At 43.4% G+C, this 26,900-nt stretch overlaps 1 protein-coding gene across 2 annotated transcripts; it reads right to left on the reverse strand.

Annotated features, from left to right (window-relative positions):
* Positions 1-417: 417 nt before the first annotated feature.
* LOC129865523 (purine nucleoside phosphorylase-like) lies at positions 418-14,713 on the reverse strand. Of its 2 annotated transcripts, none has more exons than XM_055938385.1 (6): positions 14,405-14,710; positions 12,990-13,159; positions 12,522-12,625; positions 5,507-5,682; positions 1,455-1,645; positions 418-1,264 (listed from the first exon to the last, which is right to left on the reverse strand). In XM_055938385.1, the coding sequence occupies exons 1-6, from the start codon at positions 14,425-14,427 to the stop codon at positions 1,047-1,049; spliced, it is 882 nt and encodes a 293-aa protein (XP_055794360.1). In that variant the 5' UTR covers positions 14,428-14,710; the 3' UTR covers positions 418-1,046. The 2 variants fall into 2 exon arrangements, with proteins under 2 accessions (XP_055794360.1, XP_055794361.1); XM_055938386.1 differs by lacking the exon at positions 418-1,264 and adding an exon at positions 5,863-6,073 and having other exon boundaries at positions 1,518-1,645; positions 14,405-14,713.
* Between the last annotated feature and the right edge of the window lie 12,187 nt (positions 14,714-26,900).

Genomic DNA, 26,900 nt, shown 5'->3' on the forward strand with positions numbered 1-26,900 from the left:
AACTTGTGTGAATTATAAGTGAGTATTAGAGGGGAAAAAGGCGAAGCGAGAGGATTTACTCCACCCCAAATTTGTCTGTGTGAGATAAATAGACCCAAGTGGGGATTTTTGTATGGAGGTCCATGAGAGTGTGTCGATTTACATTAAGCGTATTTGATCGAATAGAAGTTTTATAATGTTTCGGCTGTTACAAATGTACTGATGTAAGTGGTGGCATTCAGGCAACTTTGAGAAAAACTACTGTTGTTCACATGCGTATATGCCCTCTCATTGGCTAGAATGGTCCCACCTGATCTCACCTCCTCCCGCCTGCCTTCCATCTTTGAGGACATTTATTTCCATTGTTAGAGCGGTCATTTGACTATCTTGTCACTATAATAGACGATCTTTGGTATCATTAACCAATAAATCCTCCAATCACAGGAATAAATATAAACTTTAGTAAGCACATTCATATAAAAAAAAAAAACAAGAACAGAAATAATACTTTACGTCAACAGCTAATGTACATTATAGACGGGATACATACGTTAAAAGACATGTACAGCAGATTCATAGCTTTCTCATTGTTAAGTTAAATCAAGACATTTACACATGCAGCTCAATATTAAGTAAACATGATCAACTTATAATAGACAATAATAATAATGATAACATTTTTTGAGACAGCCTGTAGAGGCTCTCATGACAGAAATGTACACCTTCGTCTTGAAAATGGGAAGAATGTTTTAAAAAGAGGGACTGTGAGGGTGAGAGGTCAGCCAGTAAGTGACTGTTCCACACAGCTCTCAGATCAGGCAATGTTGTGTCAAAAGCAGGTCATTGGGTTTCATAACTTCAAGGCGGTCGGTTTCTACTGATCCAGAGCCAGTTTTACCATAGAAATTGAATTCCTAGAATGGGTTTTGCACCTCAGACCAAGGCAATTTCACTTACACTTCATTGGTACACTCAAAATGGCCGCCAGTCCACCCATTGTCTTAAATGGGATTCCCATTGTAGGAACTCTATTTTGATGAGTTTGGTGGTTGGTTCCATTCGTTCATTTAGGCGTTGGTGTTGTTGTATTCCATGCGGGTGACCATGGTAGAGACCAGTTTCTCCAGCTGGATGGCGCGGTGCTGGCCTGTCTCCAGGACTTCCTCATGGTTGGCCTTCTCCTCACTGTCGTAGTCCATCACAGCCTTGTTGGTAATCAGGGATAGGGCGAACACACGCATGCCACAGTGACGCGCCGCGATCACCTCGTGAGCCGTGCTCATGCCTGAGAGAGAGGGAGAGAAAGAATGCTAGACCAGTGCAGACATAGGGAAAATACGTTTGATAACCGCATCAGTTATGTTTCCTCAATATAAGGGAAGATTTTGAGTTCAATCTGTCAAATGCAATGAACGGAGGATTGCGACGGTCTTGTGGTTAAAACTAGGGGAAGGCACGGTGGAGGTGAGACTTACCGACAGCGTCAGCTCCCAGTTTGTGCAGCATGCGACACTCCGCGATGGTCTCGAACGAGGGCCCGCCCAGGACGCAGTATACGCCCTCACGCAGGAAGTCACCGTAGCCTAGTTCCTGTCCCACATCCACAGCCAGCTGCTGCAGCTCTCTGTCGTACGCGTCAGACATACAGGGGAACCGCACACCGAACCTAGGAAAGCAAGAGAGGGAGGGAGGGAGAGATGGTTACACCTCAATGCCACAAAACTAGAGATGCACGGTATATAGGTAAGCATATTGGAATGGGCCGAAATTAGGTAAAAATGCCAACATTGGAATGTTTAGTTTAACGCCAATGTGCAAAACCGATGTCAAAGCTGACGTGCCTACCTTTATAACGTAGGTAGATGAGGTAATGACGCCATGAAAAATACAGCGCTACACGTGTAACACAGCATTCCTAACCTAGCCCACAATGTCTGCTGTGTGGATCTATTTTGGTGTTTCAAAGGAAGATAACAAAAAGGCCATATGCAATGTTTGTGCTGCTATTATTTCCCGAGGAGCGGAGAAAGTGAAATCCTTCAATACCACAAACCTAATTACTCATTTGAAAGTGCATCACCCCCAGACATTCAGCAACTACTTAGAAAAAAAGCAGAATTAAAACAAAGTGCACACTACCAACAACTAAACAAGTTCAAGTCAAGCAGTCATTTGAAAGAGTAAGAACATTTCAGCGAGACAACTCAAAGATGAAATCCATTAACGCCAAGATAATGGGATTCATTGCCCTTGACAGTTTTATTTTTTTTATTTTACCTTTATTTAACCAGGTAGGCTAGTTGAGAACAAGTTCTCATTTGCAACTGCGACCTGGCCAAGATAAAGCATAGCAGTGTGAACAGACAACAACACAGAGTTACACATGGAGTAAACAATAAACAAGTCAATAACATGGTAGGAAAAAAAAGAGAATCTATATACAATGTGTGCAAAAGGCATGAGGTAGGCAATAAATCGAGTAATTACAATTTAGCACATTAACACTGGAGTGATAAATCATCAGATGATCATGTGCAAGAAGAGATACTGGTGTGCAAAAGAGCAGAAAAGTAAATAAATAAAAGCAGTATGGGGGGTGAGGTAGGTAAATTGGGTGGGTAGTTTACAGATGGACTATGTACAGCTGCAGCGATCGGTTAGCTGCTCGGATAGCAGATTTTTAAAGTTGTTGAGGGAGATAAAAGTCTCCAACTTCAGAGATTTTTGCAATTCGTTCCAGTCGCAGGCAGCAGAGAACTGGAAGGAAAGGCGTCCAAATGAGGTTTTGGCTTTAGGGATGATCAGTGAGATACACCTGCTGGAGCGCGTGCTACGGGTGGGTGTAGCCATCGTGACCAGTGAACTGAGATAAGGCGGCACTTTACCTACCATAGCCTTGTAGATGACCTGGAGCCAGTGGGTCTGACGACGAACATGTAGCGAGGGCCAGCCGACTAGGGCATACAGGTCGCAGTGGTGGGTCGTATAAGGTGCTTTAGTAACAAAACGGATGGCACTGTGATAAACTGCATCCAGTTTGCTGAGTAGAGTATTGGAAGCTATATTGTAGATGACATCGCCGAAGTCGAGGATCGGTAGGATAGTCAGTTTTACTAGGGTAAGTTTGGCGGCGTGAGTGAAGGAGGCTTTGTTGCGGAATAGAAAGCCGACTCTAGATTTGATTTTGGATTGGAGATGTTTGATATGAGTCTGGAAGGAGAGTTTGCAGTCTAGCCAGACACCTAGGTACTTATAGATGTCCACATATTCTAGGTCGGAACCGTCCAGGGTGGTGATGCTAGTCGGGCGTGCGGGTGCAGGCAGCGAACGGTTGAAAAGCATGCATTTGGTTTTACTAGCGTTTAAGAGCAGTTGGAGGCCACGGAAGGAGTGTTGTATGGCATTGAAGCTCGTTTGGAGGTTAGATAGCACAGTGTCCAAGGAAGGGCCGGAAGTATACAGAATGGTGTCGTCTGCGTAGAGGTGGATCAGGGATTCGCCCGCAGCAAGAGCAACATCATTGATGTATACAGAGAAAAGAGTCGGCCCGAGAATTGAACCCTGTGGTACCCCCATAGAGACTGCCAGAGGTCCGGACAACATGCCCTCCGATTTGACACACTGAACTCTGTCTGCAAAGTAGTTGGTGAACCAGGCAAGGCAGTCAGTAGAAAAACCGAGGCTACTGAGTCTGCCGATAAGAATATGGTGATTGACAGAGTCAAAAGCCTTGGCCAGGTCGATGAAGACGGCTGCACAGTAATGTCTTTTATCGATGGCGGTTATGACATCGTTTAGTACCTTGAGCGTGGCTGAGGTGCACCCGTGACCGGCTCGGAAACCGGATTGCACAGCGGAGAAGGTACGGTGGGATTCGAGATGGTCAGTGATCTGTTTGTTGACTTGGCTTTCGAAGACCTTAGATAGGCAGGGCAGGATGGATATAGGTCTGTAACAGTTTGGGTCCAGGGTGTCTCCCCCTTTGAAGAGGGGGATGACCGCGGCAGCTTTCCAATCCTTGGGGATCTCAGATGATACGAAGGAGAGGTTGAACAGGCTGGTAATAGGGGGTGCGACAATGGCGGCGGACAGTTTCAGAAATAGGGGGTCCAGATTGTCAAGCCCAGCTGATTTGTATGGGTCCAGGTTTTCCAGCTCTTTCAGAACATCTGCTATCTGGATATGGGTAAAGGAGAAGCTGGGGAGGCTTGGGCGAGTAGCAGCGGGGGGGGCGGGGCTGTTGGCCAAGGTTGGAGTCGCCAGGAGGAAGGCATGGCCAGCCATTGAGAAATGTTTGTTGAAGTTTTCGATTATCACGGACTTATCAGTGGTGACCGTGTTACCTAGCCTCAGTGAAGTGGGCAGCTGGGAGGAGGTGCTCTTGTTTTCCATGGACTTTACAGTTTCCCAGAACTTTTTGGAGTTAGTCAACCGTTCTCTGTCGTGGATGATGTTGGCTTTCGCCGAATAGTCAAGCACCTCGAGACCCGGTACACACTACCAAGTAGCCACTATTTTTCAGATGTTGCCCTACCGGAGTTACACAGTATTGTTAAAACGCACCTCCATGAGCTACTTGCTATGGGCGTCACTGCTATTAGCTTCACGACTGACATTTGGACGAGCGATGTCAGACCCATGAGCATGCTGAGTCTGACAGCACAGTGGGTCAACGAGGATTTCGTACTGAGCAAAGCAGTATTGCATACTCAAGAATGTCCTGGTTCTCATACCTTGTCATTTCAATGGCATTTGAGAACATGTTTGAAACATGAACACACTCCTAGCTCCATTCGAACAACTGACTCGAGAAATAAGCTCATCAACTGCGTCTGCAGCAGACGTGATGTCTTGGCATTGAAACGCCTGCTCAACAAAAGTGCAGACACACCGTGGGGTTAAAACTTGGAAAAGTACTCTACTAGAGGCTGTGATGAAGCGATTAGGTGGCATTCTCTGAGCCTCTTTACTGTGTCGCCACCATGCTCGATGCTAGGTACAAGGACCGCTACTTCGATGCAGACAAGAAACAGGGTTTACGTGAAATGTTAGACACAGCTGGACAAGATGGAAACGGACACAGTGACAGTGCGCACTGAGGAAGAGAGACCACGGACAAACAGAGCTGAAACTTCACTGCTTGACATGTACGATGAAATCCTGGTTGAGAATGAAACGACAGAACAAATGAACAACGAAACAGCACAGCAAGTAAGTGAAAAAAATTGCTTTTGATTATGTTTTACTGGTAATGGGGACATAGGTAAATGCCAACAAAATAACTTTTTGGTTAGTGTATGTGTGTGTGTTTCAACTATTTAACTGTACTAGAATGCTTAAAAAGGCCACTAAAAATGTTAAATATCGGTTATCGGTATCGGGTGTTTTGACAAGGAAAATATCGGATATCAGTATTGGCCAAAAATGTCATATCAGTGCATCCCTACACATAACTATTGTCAGTGTAAAGAAGTTCAACAAAATTCTCTTTGTCACGCACACACACAGACACACTTGCCAAGCCTACCTGTCGTCGTTTGTTCCAGCAAGTGGGTTGTTGCCAGCAAAGCCGGGCATGTTGATGTGATCTTTCATGATCATGATGTCTCCCACTTTGAAGTCCTGGTTGAGACCGCCAGCAGCGTTGGTCAGGATGACCGTCTCTACACCCAGCAAGCTGAAGATACGCATAGGCAGGGTGATCTGGAACACGCATACATTCCCAGTCAAAAGTTTGGATACACCTACTCATTCAAGGGTTTTTCATTATTTGGAATCATGTAGTAACCAAAAAAATAAAGTGTTAAACAAATCAAAATATATTTTAGACTCTTCAAACTAGCCACCCTTGCACACTCTTGGCATTCTCTCAACTAGCTTCACCTGGAATGCTTTTCCAACAGTCTTGAAGGAGTTCCCACATATGCTGAGCACTTGTTGGATGCTTTTTCTTCACTCTGCGGTTCAACTCATCCCAAATCATCTCAATTGGGTTGAGGTCGGGTGATTGTGGAGGCCAGGTCATCTGATGCAGCACTCCATCACTCTCCGTCTTGTTCAAATAGCCCTTACACATCCTGGAGGTGTGATTGTCCTGTTGAAAAACAAATGATAGTCCCACTAAGTGCATACCAGATGGGATGGCGTATCACTGCAGAATGCTGTTGTAGCAATGATGGTTAAGTGTGCCATGAATTCAAAAAAAAAAAATCACTGACAGTGTCACCAGTAAAGCATCCCCCCACCATCACACCTCCACCTCCATGCTTCACAGTGCGAACTACGCATGCGGAGATAATCCGTTCACCTACTCTGCGTCTCACAAAGACAGATTTCCACCGGTCTAATGTCCATTGCTCGTGTTTCTTGGCCCAAGCAAGTCTCTACTTCCTATTGGTGTCCTTCAGTAGTGGTTTCTTTGTACTAATTCGACCACGAAGGCCTGATTCACGCAGTCTCCTCTGAACAGTTGATGTTGAGATGTGTCTGTTACTTGAACTCTGAAGCATTTATTTGGGCTGCAATTTCTGAGGCTGGTAACTCTAATGAACTTATCCTCTGTAGCAGAGGCAAGTCTGGGTCTTCCTTTCCTGTGGCAGCCCTCATGAGAGGCAGTCTCATTATAGCGCTTGATGGTTTTTACGATTGCACTTGAAGAAACTTTCAAAATTCTTGAAATTTTCCGCATTGACTGACCTTCATGTCTTAAAGTAATGATGGACTATCGTTTCTCTTTGTTTATTTGAGCTGTTCTTGCCATAAAATAGACTTGGTCTTATACCAAATAGGGCTATCTTCTGTACACCACCCCTACTTTGTCACAACACAACTGATTGGTTCAAACGTAATAAGATAAAGAAATTCCACAAATGTACTTTTAACAAGGCACACCTCTTAATTGAAATGCATTCCAGGTGACTACCTCATGAAGCTGATTGACAGAATGCCAAGAGTGTGCAAAGCTGTCATCAAGGCAAAGGGTGGCTACTATGAAGAATCTCAAATAACATATTTTGATTTGTTTAACACTTTTTTGGTTACTACATGATTCCATATGTGTTATTTCATAGTTTTGATGTCTTCACTATTATTCTACAATGTAGAAAATATTAAAAATAAAGAAAAAACGTTGAATGAGTAGGTGTGTCTAAACTTTGACTGGTTCTGTACATGGTCAACATATCACAAATATACTGGTATTACACATTACAACATACAGCTAAAATGTGGATATTCTAATATAGGCTAGTTCAGTGGTTCCCAAAGTTTTTATAGTCCCGTACCCCTTCAAACATTCAACCTTCAGCTGTGTACCCCCTCTAGCACCAGGGTCAGCGCACTCTCAAATTTTGTTTTTTGCCATCATTGTAAGCCTGCCACACACACACTATACGATACATTTATTAAACATAAGAATGAGTTTGACACTTCCCACGAGCCGGGTTGTGACAACAAGCTCTTATAGGACCAGGGCACAAATAATGATCTACAATCATTTTTCTCTTTATTTAGCCATCTTACATATAAAACTTCATTTGTTAATCGAAAATGTTGAATAATTTACCACAGGTTAATGAGAAGGGTGTGCATGAAAGGATGCACATAACTCTGCAATGTTGGGTTGTATTGGAGAGAGTCAATTTTTAATCATTTTCCACACACAGTCTGTGCCTGTATTTAGTTTTCATTCTGGTGAGGGTCGAGAATCCATTCTCACATAGGTACGTGGTTGGAAAGGGCATCAGTGTTTTAACAGCACAATTTGCCAAGGCAAGAAACTCGGAGCGCAGCCCTATCCAGAAATCTGGCAGTGGCTTCTGATTAAATTAAATCTCCACAGAACCGCTTGTTGCAATTTCGATGACGCTCTCTTGTTCAGATATCGGTAAGTGGACTGGAGGCAGGGCATGAAAGGGATAACGAATCCAGCTGTTTGTGTCATCCGTTTCGAGAAAGTACCTGCATAATTGCGCACCCAACTCACTCCGGTGCTTCGCTATATCACATTTGACATTGTCCGTAAGCTTTAGTTGATTTGAACACAAAAAAATCATACAATGATGGAAAGACCTGTGTGTTGTCCTTGTTAATGCAGACAGAAAAGAGCTCCGACTTCTTAATCATAGCCTCAATTTTGTCCCGCACATTGAATATAGTAGCGGAGAGTCCCTGTAATCCTAGATTCAGATCATTCAGGTGAGAAAAAACATCACCCAGATAGGCCAGTCATATGAGAAACTCCTCATCATGCAAGCAGTCAGACAAGTGAATATTATCGAGTCATCTCTCAATTTTAAAAAAACGTGTCGATACTTTGCCCCTTGATAACCAGCGCACTTCTGTATGTTGTAAAAGCGTTACATGGTCTCCGCCCATATCTTTGCATAATGCAGAAACTACACAAGAGTTCAGGGGCCTTGCTTTAACAAAGTTAACCATTTTCACTGTAGTGTCCAAAACGTCTTTCAAGCATCACCTGGAAGCAAGAGCCTCTCATGGATGTTGTAGTGTACCCAAGTAGCGTCGGGAGCAACTACTTGCACGCGCGTTACCACTCCACTATGTCTCCCTGTCATGGCTTTTGCGCCATCAGTACAGATACCAACACATCTTGACTACCAATGTCCATTTGATGTCACAAAGCTGTCCAGTACTTTAAAAATATCCACTCATGTTGTCCCGGTTCCCAGTGGTTTGCAGAAGAGGATGTCTTCCTTAATTGACACCCCATAAACATAACAGATATCAAATCAAACTTTATTTGTCACATGCACCGATTACAACAAGTGTATACCTTACCATGAAATGCTTACTTACATGCCCTTAACCAACAGTGCAGTTCAAGAAGAGTTAAGAAAATATTTACCAAATTAAGATAAAAAGTAACACAATAACAAGGCTATATACAGGGGGTACAGGTACCGAGTCAGTTTGCGGGGGTACAGATTAGAGGTCATTTGTACATGTAGGTAGGGGTGAAGTGACTATGCATAGATAATAAACAGTGAGTAGCAGCAGTGTACAAAATGTAATAGTCCGGTGGCCATTTGATGAATTGTTCTACAGTCTTATGGCTTGAGGGTAGAAGCTTTTACTGAGCCTTTTTGGTCCTAGACTTACTGCTTGCCGTGCGGTAGCAGAGAAAACAGTCTATGACCTGGGTGACTGGAGTCTCTGACAATTTTATGGGTTTTCCTCTGACACCGCCTATTATATAGATCCTGGATTGCAGGAAGCTTGGCCCCAGTGATGTACTGGGCCGTACCCACTACCCTCTGTAGCGCCTTACGGTCAGATGCCGAGCAGTTGCCATACCAGGCGGTGATGCAACCGGTCAGGATGCTCTCGATGGTGCAACTGTAGAACTTTGAGGATCTGGGGACCCATGCCAAATCTTTTCAGTCTCCTGAGGGGGAAAAGGTTTTGTCGTGCACTCTTCATGAATGTCTTGGTATGTTTGGACCATGATAGATCGTTGGTGATGTGGACACCAAGGAACTTGAAACTCTCGACCCACTCCACTACAGCCCTGTTGACGTTAATAGGGGCCTGTTCAGCCCGCCTTTTCCTGTAGTCCACAATTAGCTCCTTTGTCTTGCTCACGTTGAGGGAGAGGTTGTTGTCCTGGCACCACACTGCCAGTTCTCTGACCACCTCCCTATAGACTGTCTCATCGTTGTCGGTGATCAGGCCTACCACTGTTGTGTCGTCAGAAAACTTCATGATGATGTTGGAGTCGTGTTTGGTCACTCACGACACCAGGCGGTGTCATAGGAATGCCCTAAAATTGTCAAAGACTCCAGCCACCCTAGTCATAGACTGTTCTTTCTGATACCGCACGGCAAGCGGTACTGGAGCGCCAAGTCTAGGTCCAAGAGGCTCCTAAATAGCTTCTAACCCCAAGCCATAAGACTCCTGAACAGCTAATCAAATGGCTACCCAGACTACTTGCATTGCCCCCCCCCCCCCCCGGAACGCTGCTGCTACTCTGTTATTCTCTATGCATAGTCACTTTAATAACTCTACCTACATGTACATATTACCTCAATTACCTCGACACCGGTGCCCCAGCACATTGACACTGTACCGGTTTCTTAAAACTGCATTGTTGGTTAAGTGCTTGTAAGTAAGCATTTCACTGTAAGGTCTACTACACCTGTTGTATTCGGTGCATGTGACAAATAAAATTTGATTTGATTTGACTAAGTACACACCCCTGAGGGGCCCCAGTGTTGAGGATCAGCGTGGCAGGCGTGTTGTTGCCTACCCTTACCACCTGGGGGCGGCCCGTCAGGAAGTCCAGGATCCAGTTGCAGAGGGAGGTGTTAAAACCCAGGGTCCTAAGCTTAGTGATGATCTTCGTGGGCACTATGGTGTTGAACGCTGAGCTGTAGTCAATGAACAGAATTCTCACGTAGGTGTTCCTTTTGTCCAGGTGGGAAAGGGCAGTGTGGAGTGCAATAGATAATCTGTGGATCTGTTGGGGCGGTATGCAAATTGGAGTGGGTCTAGGGTATCCGGGAGGATGCTGTTGATGTGAGCCATGACCAGCCTTTCAAAGTACTTCATGGCTACCGGCGTGAGTGCTACGGGGCGGTAATCATTTAGGCAGGTTACCTTCCCTTCATTTGGCACAGGGACTATGGTGGTCTGCTTGAAACCTGTAGGTATTACAGACTCAGTCAGGGAGAGGTTGAAAATGTCAGTCAAGACACTTGCCAGTTGGTCCGCGCATGCTTTGAGTACACGTACTGGTAATCCATCTGGCCCCGTGGCTTTGTGAATGTTGACCTGTTTAAAGGTCTTGCTCACATCGGCTACCGAGAGTGTTATTACACAGTCATCCAGAACAGCTGGTGTTCTCGTGCATGATTCAGTGTAGCTTGCCTCGAAGCGAGCATAAAAAGGCATTTAGCTTGTCTGGTAGGACAGCTCGCGTCTGGGTTTTCCTTTCTAGTCCGTAATAGTTTTCAAGCCTTGCCACATCCAACGAGTGCTAGAGCCGCTGTTGTAGGATTCAATCTTAAACCTGTATTGACACTTTGCTTGTTTGATGGTTCGTCTGAGGGCATAGCGGGATTTCTTATAGGCATCCATTAGTGTCCTGCTCCTTGAAAGCATCAGCTCTAACCTTTAGCTCGATGAGGATGTTGCCTGTAATCCATGGCTTTTGGTTGGGATATGTACGTACGGTCACTGTGGGGACGATGTCGTCAATGCGCTAATAGATGAAGCCGATGACTCCTCAATGCCATTGGATGAATCCCGGAACATATTCCAGTCTGTGCTAGCAAAACAGTCCTGTAGAGTTGCATCCACATCATCTGACCACTTCCGTATTGAGTGAGTCACTGCTGGTACTTCCTGCTTTAGTTTTTGCTTGTAAGCAGGAATCTGGAGAATAGAGTTATGGTCAGATTTGCCAAATGGAGGGCGGAGGAGAGCTTTGTATGCATCTCTGTGTGTGGAGTAAAGGTGGTCTAGAGTTTTTTTCCCTCTGGTTGCACAAGTGACATGCTGGTAAAAATTTGGTAAAACTGATTTAAGTTTGCCTGCATTAAAGTCCCCGGCCACTAGGAGCGCGGCTTCTGGAGCTGTGCCAGGCCCGCCACGTCTGTTGACTCATCCAGCTGTAAAGAATATAATTCACTGGCTTGTATGCGAAGCAGTAATTGTTTCAAAACATCTCCTGCCATGTCACTGATGCGTCGTGAAACAGTGTTGTTTGATGAAGGCATTGTCTGTATAGTTTTTTGGGCCTTTTCCCCCAGCATTGTCCCAGCCATATCCACAGCAGCAGGAAGAATTAAGTCCTCCACAATAGTATGGGGCTTGCCTGTCCTAGACACTCTGTAGCTCACCATATAAGACACTTCTAGCCCCTTCTTATTAATGGTATCTGTTGCTTTTATACATATCCTATTACTCAAAAGTCGTCTTTATTTTCACTCCAAAAACTCCTGTGGCTTATTTTTCAAATGGCCATGTTTCGTTTCTAAATGTCTGCGCAAGAGTGAAGGTTTCCCGCGAGAGAGTAACGGTTAATGTGATTGGATGTTAATTATTTGACTAGGCTACCTGTATTTGCCATTGTGTTGTTATTTCGCTGAATTTCGCTAGATGGTTTAATTTTATTTTTGGCAGTGAAATGAGGCTACTCAGGCAAGAAAAAAAACTCACCCAAATCTATAGCCCCGTTGGAAAATGTAAATGTACTGTTTAAAAATGTGAAGAAAAAAATATATATACTGTATATATATATATATTTGACGTACCCCCGAAAGCATTGTGCGTACCCCAGTTTGGGAATACCTGGGCTAGTTGATTTCATTCTATGTGTTTTTATTCTCTTTACTTCTATGTACTGTATATTTAATATTTTACCTGTGTATTTGACTGACTCATCTTAACAAGACAATTGCCCTGTAATTAAGGCATAATAATGAATCTATCTTCTCAACCTATCATTTAAAGTAATGCAGAAGAGCACCATATGTCTGAATCCTACAGTAGCCACATGGTATGTTGGTAGACAGGCATACCTTCTGAATGGCGTATCCCTCGTACAGGTGGAAGCGTCCCTGCATGCACACGCATGGCCTTCCCTTCAGTGTCCCAAACACCAAGCGTCCAGCATGGCCGTGCACTGTAACACACAACAACCAATTAGAATGCACTTGACGACGCACAGCAACCAATCAGAAAACATCTTATAGATCCACACTTAGAAGAAAAGGTGATTTCCATGTAGAACCCTTTTCGACCCAAAAAGGGTTCTATTTGGAACCAAAAAGGGTTCTCATATGGAGACAGCCAAAGAACTCTTTTGGAACCCTTTTTTTTCTAAGAGTGCAGCTGTTTTTCATAGGCTATAATCTGAGCCCAGAATTCTCCCTGGTTAGGTAACATGGCCAACGTAGGCCCCATATACCTTGCCCTATACATCTGCAATGCAGATTCACCAAATAAGAAAAGAAGTAGACAGATAGATATACACTACTACTACATACCTGTGCTCTGGGGGAAGTTGGGGATGTCCTTGTAGTTGAAGGCCACTTGGTCTTTCAGCATGTCAGCCAGTCCTCCCATTCCTGAACCACACACGATGCCAACCACGGGGCGAACGGAGGTCTGGGCCAACAGCCAGTCTGCTGTGGCCTTGCAGTCCTCGTAGCTGTACCTGAAACACGCAGAAATAAGAGAGACATACGTTAGAATATAATTGACTTATACTAATGCTTTATAATAAAACAAAATGGATGTCATGGTCAATGCGATCACGACACATAGCTGATGTGCCACGGGGTGTTTCAGAGTGTCTATGGGAAGTTGAAGTGTGTGTGTCCTTATTAAACAGATGTTTTCTGAGCAATAATCTTAAGTCTGTGTATTCATGAGTGTGAGCCTCCATAGTGTCGAATCTCCCAAGGACACAAACACAGACACACTGGAGTCATTCTTCTCCTCTGCCTTTCACAAAGGTCAACACACACACACGGCCCATAGTTTTAGCTTATTATAACACCCTACTGTTCAAGCCTATATCAGTGTGTTATGTTATCTTATCTGAGTATCAACTTTGACCTTAAACTCTTAGACTTAAACTTCTAAGAACCATCGTATTATGAAAACAAGTCCATATGGTGTTATTGTACACTCTGGGCTTCATCATATAGCCTGACCATAACCATGAATCTGAGCCCACCTCATATATGAGGCTATTGCCTACGTAGCCTCTCTCAAGTGAAGTTGCATTACTAAATTGTCAAACACCTGCTTACAGAATAACTGTGAATAAAAGTTTAAGATACACACATTATTTAATCAAATATTATGCTACAATATATAAGAGTAAATTGAGTGAATGGACTATTATGCTTTTCTGAACAATTTATTAGAGCCCACAGTAGGTTTTCTTTTTATTTATTTATTTATTTTCAGGAACGATGTTAGCCAATAGGCGCGCAACCCTTTGCTATTGAGATTCCCACATCTGTCTTGTATAATAAAAAATCCTGTTCGGCAGCCAAGGTCCTGCTATTCAGCGTATATAGAGTTTTTTTGAACGGGATGATATTTTTTTTTCTTATTCGATAATATGATTTAAACTATCATTTAATCTCAATGAAAATATCAAACTCTTATCTGCTGCATGTGAATCGTCCGATCCACATAAATCTATTTCTGGTGTTATCTAAAATTACACACACGACTATGTCCCCCACTTGCACAGTTGACCATGTGTGATACGCCGACAGTAGCACCACATTGAATACAAGTTGCGGATGAGTACTGTTAGTAAATACAATGATAGATTGATGCAATTCCTTATTAGGCTACGCACTTGCCTGCATAACAATGTGAGAAGCGCGTCCAGAACATGAAAGGAATTAATGAAATTTAGCTAATAGTCTATGCCACTCACCCGGTGCTTGAGTCTGGAAACATGCTGAAGTAATGTAATGTGCCTTGAATCCTCTCAAAAGCAACGATTTATCAATTGGCTTAATGTAAAGTAACTGCAGCAGATAGACTTGACTGGCGGCAAAACGTCAAGGAAAATCTTAAAAATGTAGACTTAAAATAAATACCTTAAAGTGATAGGCCTATTTATAATAATGTTATATCGTTTAAACGGTCAAAATCTTCAGTTGAAAACCGTTGAGCTGTTTAGTAGTCTTTCAGTTAACTGTTAAAATGCCTAGGCGCTCGTGTCGCTGATCATTGTTCAGTCAGCGGCGTAATTATAGACCGAGCCCCTCTCTGTTATCCCTCCCCCTGAGTGACGCAAATAGATCCACAGGTTTGGATTGGTCTGCACAGCACACCTCCTTAAACAACGCGATTTTGGACAGAAATGATGCACTCTGACTGGTGGAAATTAGTCATATATCAGTTTGAGTTTATTCTAGGGCAAATCCCGAGACGCCTCTTCAGAATGGTCAACACATCAGAAGCTTCAAATAAATATTTAACAATAATAGGGTGTAGCCTAGGGCCTAGGCTACTGATTGTACCACACTTATTTCATATGAACCATCTGCTGTTGATCATTTGAAAAAGCACAAGTTTAAAAAACGTATCTTGCTTATTTTTCAGCATTTGAGGTTTTGACAAGATTTAATATGATGATGGGATTTCACATAAGGAAGTGACTCAACAGCCTGGACATGAATGATGCTATTGTTTTGAATATCACGCGTGACTCGATATACTTCTCTCATCACAACCCACCGATGATTATTGCATTATTTGGGTTATAGGCACCGACAGACTCAAAGAAAACACATAGAGGCATGCGCAAAACCCATGTAAATATTATATGTTGCAACCTGAACTTTGGCAAAAATTAGCAAAGACAGAGAAAAGTAGCTCAGTACTTTTTAAATCTTTGGATCTACCAGTTCTTCCAAATATAAGAAAGAAGCTCTAAAATGAGTGAAATGGTCCATGTGTGATGGACATCACATCCCTCTTTCCTCCATTTTTTTGTGTAGGCTACCACCTTGAACATAGTGTAAGAGCAATAAACATAGTTATTTGACACTTGACACTTGAGATAGTGTGCCTGATAGTAAGATTATATAACTTCCTTATAGGCGGCAGGTAGCCTCGCGTTTAGAGCGTTGGGCCAGTAACCGAAAGGTTGCTGGATCGAACCCCTGAGCTGACAAAGTAAAAATATGTAGTTCTGCCCCTGAATAAGGCAGTTAACCCACGGTTCCCCGGTAGGCCGTCATTGTTAATGAGAATTTGTTCTTACCTGACTGGCGTAGTTAAATAATGGTTAACAAAAAAAATTGTCTCAGTGCCTTGACTTTTTCTACGTTTTGTTATTCTAAAATGGTTTACGTTCTTAAAAATGCTCAGCAATCCTCAGCAATCTACACACAATGACAAAGCGAAAACAGGTTTTTAGAAACGTTTGCACATGTTTACAAAATAAAAAACAGAAATACCTTATTTACATAAGTATTCAGACTCTTTGCTATGAGACTCGAAATTGAGCTCAGGTGCATCTTGTTTCCATTGCTCATCCTTGAGACCTTTCTACGACTTGATTAGAGTCCACCTGTGTTAAATTCAATTGATTTTATATGAATTGGAAAGGCACACACCTGTCTACAAAAGGTCACACAGTTGACAGTGCATGTCAGAGCAAAAACCAAGCCATGAGGTCGAAGGAATTGTTCGTAGAGCTCCGAGACAGGATTGTATCGAGGCACAGATCTGGGGAAGAGTACCAAAACATTTCTGCAGCATTGAAAGGTCCCCAAGAACACAGTGGCCCCCATCATTCTTCAATGGAAGAAGTTTGGAACTACCAAGACTGTTCCTAGAGCTGTCCGACTGGCCACACTGAGCAATCGGAAGGAGAAGGGTCTTGGTCAGGGAGGTGACCAAGAACCCGATGGTCACACTGACAGAGCTCTAGAGTTCCTGCCAGAAGGACAACAATCTCTGCAGCACTCCACCAATCAAGCCTTTATGGTAGAGTGACCAGGCGGAAGTGACTCCTCAGTAAAAGGCACATGACAGCCTGCTTGGAGTTTGCCAAAAGGCACCTAAAGACTCTCAGACCATGAGAAACAAGATTCTCTGGTCTGATGAAACCAAGATTGAACTCTTGAATGCCAAGCGTCATGTCTGGAGGAAACCTGGCACCATCCCTACGATGAAGCATGGCAATGGCAGCATCATGCTGTGGGGATGTTGAGAGATCCTTGATGAAAACCTGCTCCAGAGCATTCAGGACCTCAGACTGGGGCAACAGGACAACGGGACAACGACCCTAAGCACACAGCCAAGACAATGCAGGAGTGGCTTCGGGACAAGTCTCTGAATGTCCTTGAGTGGTCCAGCCAGAGCCCGGACTTGAACCCGAAGTTAACATCTCTGGAGAGACCTGAAAATAGCTGTTCAGCGACACTCCCATCCAACCTGACAAAGCATGAGAGGATCTGCAGAGAAGAATGGGAGTAACTCCCCAAATACAGGTGTGCCAAGCTTGTAGCGCCATACCCAAGAAGACTCGAGGCTGTAATCGCTGCCAAAGGTCTTTCAACAAACTACTTAGTTAAGGGTCTGAACATTTATGTAAATGTGATATTTCCGTTTTTTCTTATTTTATACATTTGCAAAAATTTGCAAACATTTCTGAACACTTTCTAAAGGCCCTGTATAACACCTTTACACCCTTTGATAAGAAGCTGCACGTTATCAATAGATGGGAATGTAATTTAGTGAGTTATAAATAACACATTCTTATTGTTTTTTATTTACTTATGACACACTGTTACATGTTCCTGGTTCCACTATAGTCAACATGAAGGATGACAATGACCTACTAAGTCTAAAAGTAAAATAATGGAATTAGGAAATATATAAATATTCGTTTGAATAATGTCAGAGTGGCATTGACTAAAATACAGTAGAATAGAATACAATATATATATATATATGAAATGAGTAAAGCATTATGTAAACATTATTTAAACATTTATTAAAGTGACTAGTGTTCAATTATTAAAGTGTCCAGTGATTCCAAGTCTATGTATAGGGCAGAAGCCTCTAAGTTGCAGGGTTGTGTAACAGGGTGGAAGCCGGCTAGTGATGGCTATTTAACAGTCTGACGGCCTTGAGATAGAAGCTGTTTTTCAGTCTCTCGGTCCCAGCTTTGATGCACCTTTACTGACCTCGCCTTCTGGATGATTGCGGGGTGAACAGGCCGTGGCTTCGGGTGGTTGATGTCCTTAAAGATTGTTTTTGGCCTTCCTGTGACATGTAGGCTGTAGGTGTCCTGGAGGGCAGGTTGTTTGCCCCCGGTGATGCGTTGGGCAGACTGCACCACCCTCTGGAGAGCCCTGCGGTTGCGGGTGGTGCAGTTGCCGTACAAGGCGATGATGCAGCCCGACAGGATGCTCTCAATTGTGCATCTGTAAAAGTTTGTGAGGGTTTTAGGGGCAAGCCACATTTCTTCAGCCTCCTTAGGTTGAAGAGGCGCTGTTGCGTCAATGTGGAAAGGGGCGTGCTCCCTCTACTGTTTCCTGAAGTCCACAATCAGCTTCTTTGTTTTGTTGATGTTGAGTGAGAGGATATTTTCCTGGCACCACTCTTCCAGTGCCCTCACCTCCTCCCTGTAGGCTGTCTTGTCATTGTTGGTAATCAGGCCTACTATTGTTGTGTAGTCTGTAAACTTGATGATTGAGTTGGAGGCGTGTGTGGCCAAGCAGTCATGGGTGAACAGGGAGTACAGGAGGGGGCTGTGCACATACCCTTGTGGGGCCCCTGTGTTGAGAATCAGCAAAGTGGAGGTGTTGTTTCCTACCTTCACCACCTGGGGGCGGTGCGTCAGAAAGTCCAGGACCCAGTTGCACAGGGCAGGGTTCAGATCTAGGGTCCCAAGCTTAATGATGAGCTTGGAGGGTACTATGGTGTTGAATGCCGAGCTATAGTCAATGAACAGCATTCTTATATAGTTATTCCTCTTGTCCAGATGGGATAGGGCAGTGTGATGGCGATGGCATCGTCTGTGGATCTATTGGGGCGGTAAGCAAATTGAAGTGGGTCTAGGGTGTCAGATAATGTAGAAGGGATATGATACTTTTTTAGCTTCTCAAAGCACTTCATGACGACAGAAGTGAGTGCTATGGGGCGATAGTTACTTAGTTCAGTTACCTTTGCTTTCTTGGATACAGGAACAATGGTGGACATCTTGAAGCAAGTGGTTCAAATGTTTTTTTCAGCGCGAGTACTACAGTCAATGTGTTGGTAGAACTTCGGTAGCGTTTTCCTCAAATTTGCTTAGTTAAAATCCCAGCATCAATAAATGCGGCCTCAGGATATGTGGTTTCCAGTATGCATAAAGTCCAGTGTTGTTCTTCGTGTGACTATAACCGAAGAGAATTCTCTTGGGAGTTAATGCGGTCGGCATTTGATTGTGAGGCATTATAGATTGGGTAAACAAAAGGACTTGAGTTTCTGTATGTTATCACAATCACACCATGAGTAGTTAATCATGAAACATACACCCCCGCCTTTCTTCGTACAGTCAATAACACAATAGAAAAATCTATGTAAATGTTTTTCCTCATAATCCTGGACTATCGGACCACCATCTTGTTACGTTTGTAATCGCGACAAATAATCTGCATAGACCCAAACCAAGGATCATTAAAAGCTGTGCTATAAATTCTCGGGACAACCCAAAGATTCCGAGATGCCCTTTCAGACTCCCTCCATCTACCCAAGGATGTTGTTGTACAAAAATTGGTTAGCCATTAACTGAGGATCTAAATGTAACCTTTCATAATACCCTAGATGCAGTCGCACCCCTAAAACAAAAAACCTTTGTCACAAGAAATTTGCTCCCTGGTATACAGAAAATACCCGAGCCCTGAAGTTAGCTTCCAGAAAATTGGAATGGAAATGGGAGAAGAAGAAGAATCCAACATGTATTTTGATACTGTTGCAAAGCTAACTAATAAGCATCATTCTACAAGAGAGGATGGCTTTCACTTCAGAGGTGATGAGTTCATGAACTTCTTTGAGGAAAGATCATGATCGTTAGGAAGCAAATTACGGACTCCTGCTTGAACCTGGGTATTTCTCCAAAGCTCAGTTATCCTGAGTCTGCACAGAACTGCCAGGACCTAGGATTAACGGAGACACTCAAGTTTTTTAATCCTGTATCTCTTGACACATTCATGAAAATAGTCATGGCCTCTAAACCCTCAAGCTGCATACTGGACCCTATTCCAGCTAAACTATTGAAAAAGCTACGTCTTTTGCTTGGCCCTCCTATGTTGAACATAATAAATGGCTCCCTATCCACCGGATGTGTACCAAACTCACTAAAAGGGGCAGTAATAAAGCCTCTCTTGAGAAAGCCAAACATTGACCCTGAAAATGTAAAAAACTGTTGGCCTATGTCAAATATCCCATTCCTAAAAAAAAAAATACCTGTTGCGCATATACTAAATGCTTCAGTCTGGTTTTAGACCCCATCATAGCACGGAGACTCCACTTGTGAATGTGGTAAATTACCTTTTAATGGCGTCAGACCAAGGCTTTGCATCCGTCATGCTCCTAGACCTTAGTGCTTTTGACTTCATCGATCACCACATTCTTTTGGAGAGATTAGAAACCCAAATCTACACGGACAAGTTCTTGCCTGGTTTAGATCTTATCTGTCGGAAAGATATCAGTTTTTCTCTGTGGATGGTTTGTCCTCTGACAAATCCATTGTACGTTTCGGCATTCCTCAAGGTTCCGTTTTAGGACCACTATTGTTTTCATTATATTCTACCTCTTGGTGATGTCATTGGGAAACACAATGTCAACTTTTGCTGATATGCAGACAACACACAGCTGTACATTTTGATGAAATATAGTGAAGCCCCAAATTTTCAGACAGAAGGAAGTGGATGGCAGATTTTTTTTTACTTTTCAACTTCGACAAAACAGAGATGCTAGTTCTAGGTCCCAAGAAACAAAGATATCTGCTGTTGGATCTGACAATTAATCTTGATGGTTGTACAGTCGTCTCAAATAAAACTGAGGGACCTCGGTGTTACTCTGGACCCTGACGAACATATCAAGAATATTTCAAGGAAAGTTTTTTTCCATCTTTGAAACATTGCACAAATCAGAAACTTTTTGTCCAAAAATGATGCAGAAAAGCTAATCCATGCTTTTGTCATTTCTAGATTAAACTACTGCAATGCTTTCCTCTCCAGCTACCCAGATAAATCTCTTCATTCAAAGACTCAATCATAGACACTCTTACTGACGGTTGTGGCTGCTTTGCGTGATGTATTGTTGTCTCTACCTTCTCGCCCTTTGTGTGTTATCTGTGCCCAATAATGTTTGTACCATGTTTTATGCTGCTGCCATGTTGTTGCTATGTTGTTTTGCTTCCATGCTGTGTTGTCTGGTGTTGCTTCCTTGCTATGTTGTTGTCTTACGTCTCTCTTTATATAGTGTTGTGTTGTCTCTCTTGTTGTGATGTGTGTTTTGTTTATATAGTATTTTTATTAAAGTTTTTATCCCAGTACCCCGTCACCGCAGGAGACCTTTTGCCTTTTGGTTGGCCGTAGGTAGGCCGTAGGCCGACGGTAGGCCATAGGCCGACGGTAGGCCGTCATTGTAAATAAGAATTTGTTCTTAACTTCTTTGGGATATAGGGGGTGCTGTTTCGACTTAGCGAAAATTGATCTCCAAATTAAACTGCCTAGTACTCAATTCTTGCTCGTACAATATGCATATTATTATTATTATTGGATAGAAAACACTCTCTAGTTTCTATAGCCGTTTGAATTATGTCTCTGAGTGGAACAGAACTCATTCTATAGCACTTTTCCTGATATGGAGTGAGATTTCAGAAATCTTGGCCTCTGGTCCCAGGTCAGTTTTAATGTCCCTGTAAATGCTATGAGGATACAAACACTGCCCACGCCTTCCTCTAGATGTCAGTAAGTGGTGACAATTTGAATGGAGTCGATTGCGCAATCAGGGCCTGTATAAAAGGCCAAAGACCGGATGTACCGTTCTTTTGCTCCCTGCGCCTGGCGCACGATGGACGTCGGACCTGCTCTCTTTCCAAGCTGTTGTTTAGCCAGTAATATATCGCCGGTCATGTTTTTACTCATTATAGGTGTTAAAAACATCATAAGGTAGTTCATTTAAACCGTTTTATAGCAATTTATATCCGTTTAGTGCGATTTTGAGGCATTGCTTTGTGATGCACTTTGAAGCGCCGGGCACGTTTCGGGGTCCCGGTCGAACGTTAGTGGGCATTTCGACGGACAAGAGGACATCTTTCGACCAAAAGAAGATTAGACCCAAGAAAGGATACATTGCCCAAGATTCTGATGAAAGATCACCTCATAGTAAGAAATATTTAAGATGATAAATCGTTGTTCTGTCGAAAAATGTTAAACGCATATTCCGCCATTTTCTTTGGTATAGCTTCGCTTGGCGAACCCTGTATTGCACAGTAAGGATAATTTTAGAAATGTAATTCAGCGATTGCATTAAGAACTAATTTGTCTTTCGATAGCTGTCCAACTTGTATATTTTTAGTCAAGTTTATGAATAGTTATTCATGAGACAAGATCACTGTCAAATATGGCGCCCGACATTTTCAGGCTAGTTTTGCTAGTATTGTCATTGTATAACCACGTTTTTTTGTGGCTAAATATGCACATTTTCGAACAAACTCTATATGTATGTTGTAATATGATGTTACAGGAGTGTCATCGGAAGAATTCTGAGAAGGTTAGTGAAAAAATTAAAATATTTTGGCGATGATTACGTTATCGCTCTCTTTGGCTTGATTCAATGCTCGGGTAACGTTTGCACATGTGGTATGCTAATATAACGATTTATTGTGTTTTCGCTGTAAAACACTTAGAACATCTGAAATATTGTCTGAATTCACAGGATCTGTGTCTTTCCATTGCTGTGAGCTGTGTATTTTTAAGAAATGTTTTATGATTAGTAATTAGGTAATACACGTTGCTCTCTGTATTTATTCTAGTCGAGTTGTGATGGTGGGTGCAATTGTAAACTATGATTTATACCTGAAATATGCACATTTTTCTAACAAAACCTATCCTATACAATAAATATGTTATCAGACTGTCATCTGATGAGGTTTTTTCTTGGTTAGTGGCTATCAATATCTTTATTTGGTCGAATTTGTGATAGTACCTGATTGAATAAGAAACTGATGGAGTTAGAAAAGTGGTGTCTTTTGCTAACGTGGTTAGCTAATAGATTTACATATTTTGTCTTCCCTGTAAAACATTTTAAAAATCAGAAACGATGGCTTTATTCACAAGATCTGTATCTTTCATTTGGTGTCTTGGACTTGTGATTTAATGATATTTAGATGCTACTATTTAATTGTGACGCTATGCTAGCGATGCTAATCAGTGGGGGGGGTTGGGGGTGCTTGTCAAGTGGGACGCTAGCGTCCCAACTATCCCAGAGAAGTTAACTGACTTGTCTAGTTAAATAAAGGTTAAAAAAATAAAAAAAATAAAACATATTCAGTTAGTGCTAAAGATGGCTGCTAGAATCTTGACTAGAACCCAAAAATGTGATTACATTACTGCAATGTTAGCCTCTCTACACTGGCTTCCTGTTAAGGCTCGGGCTGATTACAAGGTTTTACTGCTAACCTACAAATCATTTCATGGGCTTGCTCCTACCTATCTCTCCGATTTGGACCTGCCGTACATACCTACACATATGCTACGGTCACAAGATGCAGGCCTCCTTATTTTCCATAGAATTTGTAAGCAAACAGCTGGATGCAGGGCTTTCTCCTATAGAGCCCCATTTTTATGGAATGGTCTGCCTATCCATGTGAGAGACGCAGACTCGGTCTCGACCATTAAATCTTTACTGAAGAATCATCTCTTCAGTAGGTCCTATGATTGAGTGTAGTCTGGCCCAGGGTTGCGAATGTGAACGGCAAGGCACTGGAGCAACAAACCGCCCTTGCTGTCTCTGCCATGCCGGCTCCCCTATCTCCACTTGGATTCTCTGCCTGCTTAGTCACTGGCTTACTGGTGCTCTTCCATACCGTCACTAGGAGGGGTGGGTGTCTCGGGGGACACTGTGGCCCCCACTTGAGTGGGTTGAGTCACAGACGTGCTCTTCCTGTCTGGTTTTGCGCCCCTTCGGGCTTGTGCGATGGAGGAGATCTTCATGGGCTATACTCAGCCTCGTCTCAGGGTAGTAAGTTGGTGGTCTGTTGATATCCCTCTAGTGGTGTGGGGGCTGTGCTTTGGCAAAGTGGGTGGGGTTATATCCTGCCTGGTTAGCTCTGTCCGGGGGTATCGTCGGACAGGGCCACAGTGTCCCCCGACCCACCCCTGTCTCAGCCTCCAGTATCTATGCTGCAATAGTCTATGTGCCGGGGGCTAGGGTGAGTCTGTTATATCTGGTATATCTGGTGTCTTATCTGGTGTCCTGTGTGAATTTAAGTATGCTAATTCTCTCTCCCTCCCCTCCCAAAGGACCTGAGCCCTAGGATCATGCCTCAGGAATACCAGGCCTGATGACTCCTGGCTGCCCCCATTCCACCTGGTTGTGCTGCTGCTCCCTGTTTCAACTGTTCTGCCTGCGGCTATGGAACCCTTAACTGTTTCACCGGACGTGCTACCTTGTCTAGGACCTGCTGTTTTCGACCAACTCTCTTTTTCTCTCGCTCTACCGCACCTGCTGTCTCGACCTCTGAATGCTCGGCTATGATAAGCCAACTGACATTTACTCACGAGGTGCTGACCTGTTGTACCCTTTACAACCATTGTGATTATTGTTTGACCGTGCTGGTCATCTATGAATGTTTGAACATCTTGAAGACCAATCTGACCTTAATGGACTCTTGTAATCTCCCCCCGGCACAGTCGGAGGAGGACTGGCCACCCCTCAGAACCTGGTTGCTCTCTAGGTTTCTTCCTAGGTTCCTGCCTTTCTAGGGAGTTTTTCCTAGCCACCGTGCTTCTATATCTGCATTGCTTGCTGTTTGGTGTTTTAGGCTGGGTTTCTGTATAGCTCTTTGTGACATCTGCTGATGTAAAAAAGGCTTTATAAATACATTTGATTGATTGATTGATTGATTAAACAAGGCTTACCTAGGCCTAAATAGCCTTTGACATTATAGAACATGATCATAATCCCAAAATGTATATGGTCTCTTTTTTATGATTTAGCATTAAAAACTTAGTGTCAAGAATCTCAGGGAGAAGTGTTGTACAGTTCCAGTTAAAGCAACTTGTTACGCTCGTTGACAGAAGGAGACCAAGGCGCAGCGTGGTAAGTGTACATCTTTCTTAATTTTAGATGAACACCAAAAAACAACAAAAAGATAAACGAACGTAACGTTCTGCAGGCTACACCGGCACTGACAAAAACAAGACCCCCACAAACTAGGGTGGAAAGCAGGCTGCCTAGGTATGATTCCCAATCAGAGACAACGATGGACAGCTGCCTCTGATTGGGAACCATACCCGGCCAACAAAGAAATAGAAAACTAGAATGCCCACCGAAATCCCATCCTGACCTAACCAAATAGAGAAATAAAAAGGCTCTCTTAAGGTCAGGGCATGACACAACTAGTCTGGAACACAGTAAACGCCACTGCACAACAGTGTGGTGAGGTAAAGCTCGAACGTACATTGGCCTTGTTGGGGTTGTTTGCCTTTGACACCCATCATGAAGTACTGTATTATGTTGCTCAGACAGAGATTGCCCTGATCTGTTTGGGTGCCTTTCCATATGTGTTATTGCTTTTTGAGGGGAGGAAGAGTCACCCGGCCTAAAATACATACAGACAGATTCTAACTACACAGGGCCCTTTTCCACGGCACTCGCTGGTACGCCTTTCACTTGACCAATAAGGGAGCTCAGTGATGTCACATTCCGACCTGTTTGTTCTTTTCCCCGTTTGCCGGTGTTTACAGCCAAATAAAGATCAATAGAAATGTTCTAGAGCCTTCTAAAGCACCTGTCACCTTGCCCCTCTTCTGTTCCCTTGTTGCATCAGATCTCAGACGGGATAAAAGGTCAGCACAATATTTATGACTATCTGACCGGCTGACGACGGTTGTGTGTGTTTCAAGTTTTAATGTCACATGCACAAGTACAGTGAAATGCTTTTCTTGCAGTAATCAATAACAATGTAATACTAAAAATAGCAAGGTTTTAGCAAGAACATGATAATGTAAGCAAGCATATTATATACGGGGTCAGTTCCAGAACCATATTTACAATGTGCAGGTATACTGTATTGATAGAGGTAGATATGTATAGGGTTAAGGTGACTAGGCATCAGGATATACAATAAACAGAGTAGCAGAAGCTTGTATGTGAGTTAGTGTGTCTGTGTAGATTCAGTATAAATGTATGTGGGTATTATGTGTGTGTGATGGAGTGAGTGTTTGTATGTGTTTTGGAGTATCAGTGTGTGTAGTGTGTAGGGCCCTGTGAGTGTGCATAGAGACGGTGCAAAAAATAAGGTAAACTCAGATAGTCCTTGTAGCCATTTTGTTAGCTATTTAGTTAGCTATTTAGCAGTCTTATGGCATGGGGATAGAAGCTGTTCAGGAGCCTGTTGGTGTCAGACTTGACGTTTCAGTACTGCTTGTCGTGCAGAAGCAGAGAGAACAGTCTATGGTTTGGGTGGTTGGAGTCTTTAACGGTTTTCTGGGCCTTCCTTTCACAACGCCTGATATCAAGGTCCTGGATTGCAGCAAGCTCGGCCCCAGTGATGTACTGGGCTGTCCCCACCACCCTCTGTAGTGCCATGCGATCGAAGGCGGTGCTATTGTCATACCAATCAGTGATGCAGCCTGTCAACATGCTCTCAATGGTACAGCTCTAGAACATTCTAAGGATTTGAGGGCCGATGCCAATCCTTTTCAACCTCCTGAAGGGGAAAGGCTCTGTCGCGGCTTCTTCAGGACTGTGCGTGTGTGTGGTCCATTTAAAGTTCTTAGTGATTTGGACACCGAGGAACTTTAAGCTCTCGACCCACTCCACTACAACCCCATCGATGCACTACAACCCCATCGAGGGTAGGCAACATCACGTGGGTAGGCAACATCCCCCCCCCGTTTCCTGTAGTCCACAATCATCTCCTTGGTCTTACTGATGTTGAGGGAGAGGTTGTTGTTCCAGCCCCACATTGCCGGGTGACTGACTTCCTCCCTGTAGGCTGTCTCATCCTTGCTGGTGATCAGGCCTACCACCATCGTGTCATCAGCAAACTTGATGATGGTGTTGGAGTCGTGCGTGGCCACGCAGTCATGGGTGAACAGGGAGTTAAGGAGGAGACCAAGCACACACCCCTGTGGGGCCCACGTGATGTTGCCTACCCTCACCACCTGGGATCGGTCTGTCAGGAAGTC

Source organism: Salvelinus fontinalis, chromosome 11 (genome assembly GCF_029448725.1).
Source record: "Salvelinus fontinalis isolate EN_2023a chromosome 11, ASM2944872v1, whole genome shotgun sequence".
Classification (NCBI taxonomy): domain Eukaryota; kingdom Metazoa; phylum Chordata; class Actinopteri; order Salmoniformes; family Salmonidae; genus Salvelinus; species Salvelinus fontinalis.

Coding starts and splice junctions, on each gene's coding strand:
- LOC129865523 (XM_055938385.1), bottom strand. CDS start 14,427: ATGTTTCCAGACTCAAGCACCGG. Junction 13,160..14,404: donor TTTCCAGACTCAAGCACCGG/GTGAGTGGCATA, acceptor TGCGTGTTTCAG/GTACAGCTACGAGGACTGCA. Junction 12,626..12,989: donor CAACTTCCCCCAGAGCACAG/GTATGTAGTAGT, acceptor TGTGTGTTACAG/TGCACGGCCATGCTGGACGC.